This window comes from Sparus aurata, chromosome 10 (genome assembly GCF_900880675.1).
Source record: "Sparus aurata chromosome 10, fSpaAur1.1, whole genome shotgun sequence".
NCBI classification, from domain to species: Eukaryota; Metazoa; Chordata; class Actinopteri; order Spariformes; family Sparidae; genus Sparus; species Sparus aurata.
In genome coordinates, this window is record NC_044196.1 from 27,903,866 (window position 1) to 27,912,345 (window position 8,480).

The 8,480-nt window shown below is 39.1% G+C and overlaps 1 protein-coding gene across 1 annotated transcript; it reads right to left on the reverse strand.

Annotated features, from left to right (window-relative positions):
- Nucleotides 1–2,010: 2,010 nt before the first annotated feature.
- On the reverse strand, nt 2,011–4,018 carry LOC115589438 (uncharacterized). Its single transcript, XM_030430279.1, has 5 exons — nt 4,015–4,018; nt 3,185–3,913; nt 2,963–3,079; nt 2,837–2,883; nt 2,011–2,745 (listed from the first exon to the last, which is right to left on the reverse strand). The coding sequence occupies exons 1-5, from the start codon at nt 4,016–4,018 to the stop codon at nt 2,626–2,628; spliced, it is 1,017 nt and encodes a 338-aa protein (XP_030286139.1). The 3' UTR covers nt 2,011–2,625.
- Nucleotides 4,019–8,480: the final 4,462 nt, after the last annotated feature.

Sequence of the window (8,480 nt, forward strand, 5' to 3'; positions counted from 1 at the left end):
GAGCTGGACAGTACATTGTTTATATTCTCCTCTGTTTCTGAGTCCGAGGCCGTTTTGTGAAACACCTGGAATGCCTTGACAAAATTAGATCCATTGTCAGTTACCGTGGCTGTCACTTTCCCACCAAGGCCATATGACGTATGAATTTGTTCAATCTCCCTGGCAATTACGTCATACGTGTGCCGTCCTCTCACCCGCAAGCGATTGCAGCTTTCTCCCGCTTCAGAGTGGAGCGATGTATCCAGTGTGCCGTCATTCCCATGAAACTCTTATTATTAGCTGTCCACAAGTCTGCCGTGGTAGAAACATATTCCAGATCTTCAAATGTTTTTTTCAGCTCTTTCTCCATATCTAGGTAGGATTTGTCCAGATAGCTTGCAAAGGTTTTTCGGTCCGGCACTGTTCCCTCTGTGTTACGTGTCGTTAGGATTTTACTTATTAATTTACGGAAAGATGGAGACTCCACAGTTGTAATTGGAAGCATCTCCTCAACCACTAACCGGCCACAAGCTTGTGAATTTCACTGGTAGGGACAGTTTTAGCTGAGCTAATTTGAAGTGGAATTTTTTGCGGTCGACAGAAGCTTTTCACCAACGCAGAGTGTGCATTTTACCGTTATGTTGTTCTTGTCCTTTTCGCTGGCGAATTGAAAATAATGTGCGTACTTCCACGATGCAAAAGCTGTCCTCTCTGCCATCTTGCCGGGGGTTCGAAAAAAACTCACACACACACACACACACACACACACACAGGTAACGTAGGTCAGCAGCAGGGCACAGACGCATCACAGCACTGCGCATCCGCAGGTGGCACAGTACTGTCTGACAAAAAGCAGGCTGCAGTCGGGATTTTCTTTTCCTTATCCGGAGAAATTCTTAAAATAACGGATTACTTTTTAAAAAAAATAAGTTACTGGTTGCTTGACGCAAGAAAACACGTTACGTTACACTTTACATGAAAAAAGTAATTAGAGTACTCTAATGCGTTACTTTGTAACGCATTACCCACAACACTGGTGAGAATGGTAACACCTTTACAGCCCACTGAAAACCACAATGAACACTGCACTGACAGATATTCAGTGAAACAAGGTCAAGAGTCTGCAGCCATGGTAATGGTGATCAGATGAAGGCCTCATTTGCGGTAGAGCAGATACCATACAAGATGTCAGCATGGAGATGGTCATTGCAGTTTTTAGTTTGAAATTATTGATATTATCAGCAGGGTGATAATGTTGGTCCTCACTGGATCCTTTATTTTACATATTGGAACTTGGTTTGAAACCATCTGAAAATAAAATAAAATGTGAAACCAGGTGGGACGGAGAATAATCAAGACCAACAGAAAGCAGTGCATTTAATCAAATATCATCATCAGCATAACAATTTCTTTTTCCATATCACGGGAATTTGCCAGAGGTACAAGTTCAATTAAAATGTACAAGTGAAGCAGTAATCACAGGATCATGAGGCGTAGGTACTGCAGGTCAAACTGATCAAAATGATATTGATAAATTATGATATGTTCCAGTCCCTACTATATCTGTGCACAGAAACTGTTATGATCAGTGTTTGAGAAAGAACATGGTACGACTCATGTTGGAAGAAGCCTGAGTTACCTCTGGATGGAACAAGCACACAAATCATTTTTCAAACTCAATGTACTCCACATCTTTTAATATATTTAACTGATCAGTAACAACATAACAAATCCTTAAAAGAAATATATATTTTTTTATTTGGCTAAAAACTATCACCCAACTTTCACAGAGCGTATGAGACAGTCTATCATGAAAGCTTATACTTCGCTTCTATACAAGCTTCTGAATATACTGGTTAAGTCACATTCATTTTTTTTTTTTTTTTTTTAAGTATTTTTTGGGCCTTTTATGGCTTGATTGATAGGTCAGCTGAAGATATGACAGGAAACAGGGGAAGAGAGAGGGGGAGTGACACGCAGCAAAGGGACCCGGGCCGGGAGTCGAACCCAGGTCCGCTGCAGAGCCTCGGCACATGGGACGCGCGCTCCACCAACTGAGCTAAACGGTGCCCCACATTCATTCATTTTAACATTATAATTTCAGATACATGGTTTCAGGGGTCATCAATGTTTTTGAAACTGAGAGCTACTTAATGGGCACCGAGTCATACGAAGAGTTACCTGTTTGATACACTCTTCTGAAAAAACTAATTTGCTCAATTTGCCTTTAGTTATATGATTATTAATGATTAATGATACTCATCTATGTGAAGACACTGATCACGTTAATGATTTCTCACAATAATTATCAACAATGACTTAACAAGGTGGGAAATAGAGAATATCAATATTCAATTTTCAGTTTTAGAACAGGCCTGAGGGCTACTAATGTGGTCCTTGGGGGCTACCTGGTACCGTGTTGGTGACCCCTGGTTTATATGCACGAAACAAAGTCACACAAAAAAGTATCCTGAATATACAAATGAGCAGAGCAGAGAGCAATTTCAATAGAGCTGCAAGCCACAAATACATATTTAAAAGCATATTTACCTCAAACTTTAATCTAACTCTGCATTACACCTCAGAAGAGTCAATGAGAAGATATGTTCTTCCTCAGTCAAAAGTACACATGTAATGAGTCCAGTTCTACTGCTTTACACTGTAGTACACACACTCACTCCAGGTCTGATCCCTCTGTCTTCTTGATCTCTTCGTCAGGTTGACACTTGAAGCAGCGTAACAGCGCTTGTCCTCATTTTGGTGACGCTGGTAACAAAATATATATCACTTAACGTTACTTTCTTGACAGAAGACATGTATTGTTCAATAAAACATATAACCAACAGTTATTATTCACCTCTGCACTTGGTTCGGAGGGAGCTGAACATCCTGATTGAGACTCTGCTGTGAAACACAAAAAAGCTTTTTATTCAAAGTCATGTTTATTAAATTTAAGCTGCCACACACAGACAGTGTGAGTTACCTGGAGTTTGGCAGCTGTTTCTCTTGTTCATCATGCACACTGAGAAAGACAGTAAAACAGCCAGGATGCTGAAGAATGCCGAAGCTCCCCTCCAGAAATACACCAAAGCAGCCTCATCTGTATAGAACCAAACAGTGTTTTTTTCTACTTTTTCTGTTTTTATCCTAATTTTATTTAGGAAGTAAAAATTGGTAATTGTGAGATGGACTAACAGTTACTCACTTTGAACGTCCAGCTTGGTCCCGTCTCCGAACAGTATGTGTCCACATGAGGCAACAGCACAGTAGTAGGTCCCAGCATGAGAAAGATTCAGCCTCTTTATTGGCAAGTTGTAGACACAGGTGTGTGTTTGTGTGTTGTCTTTCCTCTCACACTGATCATTCCTGCCTCCATGGGTGTAAATGCGTCCTGGATGAGCTTCTTGAGAGTGTTTGAACCAGTAAACACTGTGTTCTCCATCACAGGTCCCAGTGTGTACTGTACAGTTCAGAGTCACAGAGCCGCCTGGCTGGATGATCTCAGATGCTGACTGATGGACCCAAGCTGAACCCGTCACACTGACAGTAATACTCTCTGAAATTTCTAACGCGCTTGAAAAACAACTCATGCAATTGTAAACAGCGGAGTCTGAAATACGCAGATCTGAGATCTTCAAGTGATTTTTACCATCTCTTGTATCCAGTTGGAAGCGCGGATTTGTCTTGAATTCACCATGGAAAGTGCCATTTTTATCGAACCTGTAGACGGAAGAGATGAGCTGTAGTTTCTGTCCCAGAGGTTGTTTGTACCAGTAAAGCCTTGCAGGAACATCAGCTTTATGGAAACATGTCAGAGTCAAGTTGTCCCCAGTTTTTAATGATAATAAACTTCCGTCTGGATGAACTGACGAGGATAACTTCCGAGCAGCTGTCTGAGCTGCAATAAAATGACAAAGCAAACACACGGTTACTCCTTTGTGATGGAAATCATTATAATCATTACATCAGTCACATTAGTATGAAGTGTAATCATACATTAATAAATGAATACTTGAATCAACAAACTCAACTCACCCATTATCCCCAAGAACAAACATGTCAGATGGAGGAAGACAAGCCTCAGAGGTGCCATCGTGTTCGAATCCTTGTGTTGTATGAAAGAATCTCAACACCTTCTCCACTCTTAAGATAGAAGACTGTGTTTGATTGGCCGGCCTGAACTGACTCTGTATGAGCTATGTAGGAAACATGGTCACATGTTCACTGTCACAAGTATAGCGGTGATAAGAGTCCCATGTTGAGAGACAATATATGAAAAACTTTGAAATTGCATTTCAAATTGCTGAAAAAAAAGAGAAAAAAAAGATTAATAAATAATAATATATATATATATATATATATGTATATATATATATATATATATACATATATATATATACATATATATATATGTATATATATATACATATATACATATATGTATCGGCTATACATATATATATATATATATATACATATATATATATATATATATGTATATACAGTGAGAGACAGGCAGCAGCAGAAAAGCAATAATATCTACACATTATCATCTAGACTTTTAAAAGTTTATCTGTATTGAACTGTTTGACTTGAGCTATTCTAACTGCACTTGAAGTCATAAAATAAGGTGCTGCTATGAGCTCTGCAGTGTTTGATGGTTTAACGGTCTTTAGGTGTGAGAATGCTAAAACCTTTAAAGCCCGCTGCAAACCACAATAAACACTGCACTGACAGATATTCAGAGAAAACATCGAGATAACGTCAGCATGGTAGCACTGTCATTGTGAGCACGGTATCCTGTAAAGACAATGCTTTACACCTTAGTTTAGTATGTTAGCATGCCAACATTAGCAGATATCCAGTAAGTAGTCAACTAAGCTTCATAAATTCTCATTGAGATCAATCTGATCAGGAGTTGATGACTTGAGAATGAAATAAAAAAATCAATCTTTTTCATAATCACTCTCTACATTTGCCCCCATGGTGTTGCTTTATTTGTCCACCTTAATGCACACACATAATCACATTGTCACAAAAGCAGGTGAGCCCATGTTGAGGAAGCATGTAATTAATGCAAAACTATTGAAACCAGCATGGTACAGAATGACTTATCAGAACCAGGTGCACTCAGGCTTGTAGGGGGTCGGCTGTAGCTCAGGAGGTAGATGTGTAGCGCTGGGCGACATGGCCAAAACTGTTATCACAATATGTTTTTTGTTATTTTGATCGATGTCGATCAATATATGCAGTATGTGAACAAAAATAATAATGCTGAATTGACAGTTTTAAGAGTATTTTCATTAAGAAAAAAAAAACTACCAAATAGCTCTATGTGAAACACTGAATAAATAAATGCCTGTTTAAAATATGTCTCAAACATTTTAGAGGTAGTATACTGAACTGGACATTGATTAAAGAAAATTAAATAAAAGTTAAATGTTGAGGAAGATTATACTACTGTATTCTGTGAATATTGCACATGGTTGACCTTGCAGGTAGTTGTTCAGTTCAGCTTCATTAGCCTCCTGTCCTCTAAGACCTGATGTGGCTCAGACGTGCAACCAGATCACATATCAGCGAGTTTGCAAAGTGTCACTGAGCTGTTCCTCGACCTTTACCCTACACTCTGTTTACACCTGATGGACTGATGGCTACTTGCAGGGAGGCTGACACCAGCATGATAGCGTAAACGCATGCTTTCGGAGTACTGTTTGGGACAGCACCTTTTGAGATGATGGAAGAGGTTGGTGGCCACTGACATTTTGCGGATAATGCTGGTCTCTCCTGTAAGACTTCAGCTACCCAAGCTATATCCAAATAAGCGAAGTGGTATGACCTTTCCTCTGTACAATTTCTTCGTCTTTGTCAGTTTCCTCGCACTCGATTTGCGAGTCGGAATGCTCATTTTCTTGTGTCGTCTACACACACAGGTGGTCACCATCATTCTGAGTTGTTGTGAGTTGGAGGGGTCACTGGTTTGAATCCCTGCTCCCCCTAGCTGCTTGTCAAAGTGTCCTTGAGCAAGATACTGAACCCCAAATTGCTCCTGATGAGCAGTTGGCAACTTGCATGGCAGCCTCTACTATCACTGTATGAAAATGTGTATGAATGGGTGAATCTGACAAGTGTAAAGCTCTTTGAGCAGCCAGTAGACTGGAAAAGCGCTATAAAAATGCAAGTCCATTCACCATTTGTATGAAACAATGGCATTAGCAGGCCTACATTGAATAGGGGTTGCATTAGAGTCAGTACATTTATAGAAGGGATGTAATATCAGTCGCAGCATTCAATATACCTTGGCTGTCCGCTCAAGTAAAGGATCGTATAGCTACTGTTTTTTTTTCAGATTTGAAAATGAAACTGGCTCTGTTTCTTGAATCCAGCTTGAATTTTTCCTTTTTTTTTCTTTGACACATTTTATAGATCACACAGCTACCAAATTAAATGCCTCAGTACTTTGTTAGTTCTTTTGATGTGGGGTTATATGAGGTAGCCTACCTCTCTCTATACAGTGTGTTACCTGCAGTAGATGACCGTCAGCTTGCCCTCTGTGTGGAGAAGCAGGGTGCAGAACGGCACCGACAGCAAGACGTATTGTAGCTACCTAAAAGACGGCACATCTAAACAAAATATATATATATACGCAGCACCCCACCACCCTGCACAAAATACCTAAATTGTCTATGATAACCTTAGACTTGAATGATGGAGTGTTTTGGGTTCGGTTTTGTTTAAGGTATGTACCACAAAGGTTTACCTGTTTTGGGTGATTATTAAAATAACCTGTTTCTCTGCCTGTGCGCGGTCTCTTCTTATTTCCTCTTCCCTCACTGTTCTCTTCCCTATCAAAGGCCAGTTACCACAGGTGACATTGACTGATATTGACAACAACCAATCAAATACAACAATGGAAAATAAAAGCACAATCTCTGCTTTTTTTCACTTAGTTTTCCACACTGTTGCCCTTACTAACCGACTAATTTATCCTAATCTCTGAGTTACCCATTTTTTCTTTCTTTATACAACTGAGTTACATTCAGTTTAATAGTCTTAATTATTGTTTAATCTGCTTTTATTTACGAACTAACTTGTTTTAATCCCTAACTTTTACACCCAGGCTACATATATATCAATTTCAGTATACGCTTTTTTGGAAAATTTTCGGTGCTTTATATTGTTCTCAGGCATCCCTTTCCGTTGTCAGTGCATATCCTCAATCATAGAACATCTGTATTCCTACGCTCAATTCCTTGGTTTTTAATTCAGTATGAGAGTGGCCCCTGTTTGTCCTTGTGTCTTTGTGTTTTCACTGTGTTAGCCATTTCAGTTAATAAAGCACCTTTAAAAACAACTGCAGACTAAAGTGCTGTACCAATAATTGATTGATTGATTGATTGATTGATTGATTGATTGAGTGAGTGATCTTGCTCATACATTATGTCGGCAAAAAGATGCAAAAGATTATAAAGAAGATGCAAGGAGACCTGATGACATATGAGGCAGCTTTTATTGACAGGCTTCACCAAGGAGAATAATAGCGATCAGCACAGTGGGTCAACCACTACCGTTCTGAACAGACAGAACGATCAAACTTACCTCAGATTCCACTTATTTAGTAAGAGACAGCATAACAGTGAGAAACGGGACCTGTTTACTTCGCCTTTGTCAAAAACTACACTGAACTCAGAGACAGGGAACAGAAGACGTTCACCACAGGGTTCGTACGGGTGCTTGAATTCCTTGAAAGTGCTTGAATTTCAATGTTGTGTTTTCAAGGTCGGAAAAGTGCTTGGATTGTAGTTTAAGTGCTTGAAAGTGCTTGACATTATAACTCTGTGTCTTGGCAACATTGGGATCAGACTGGATAGTTTTCTTATTACAAGAGGAAATAAAATCAATGTGTGTGTGTATCATCACACATGCAGCCTGGTAGCAATAGAGAAGGATGGCTGAGGAGAAGGTGAATTTGATGCAATTTGGACTGATGACACGTTTAATATTAATAAACTTCGATGAATAAGCGAAAATCTTATAAAAGTTTATGTCAAAAAAGAAGATTACAGGGAGCTCTCAGGTCTCTCTTTGTCCCGGTGCAAGTGTACCTGAAGAACGCCAAGTGGCTTCCCTTTTTTTGGATAAAAAACGTTGTGTTCTCCTTTAATTTCTTACTTTCTGCTATCATGAAACTTAATTTTAGATGTTTACAGCATAATACAATGTACATTATTGTGATAAAAAGTGAAAAAAATAATCATGAGTATATATATTCCTGTAGATATGTATTTTACCCCAGCGATAAGGTGCTGGAAAATTTTGTAAATTACCCTTAAAAGTGCTTGAAAAGTGCTTGAATTTGACCTTGAAAAATGTGTACGAACCCTGTCACCAGCTAAGAAGTAAAATTCCTTTACACTAACCCTCTTGGAACTTGGTTTGACACCCTCTGAAATTTACTTAAAATATGATCTGAACCAGATGGAAAGGAGATTAATCAAGAC

Coding starts and splice junctions, on each gene's coding strand:
- LOC115589438 (XM_030430279.1), bottom strand. Junction 3,080..3,184: donor GACCAAGCTGGACGTTCAAA/GTGAGTAACTGT, acceptor GGTTCTATACAG/ATGAGGCTGCTTTGGTGTAT. Junction 2,746..2,836: donor CCTCCGAACCAAGTGCAGAG/GTGAATAATAAC, acceptor TTTTGTTACCAG/CGTCACCAAAATGAGGACAA.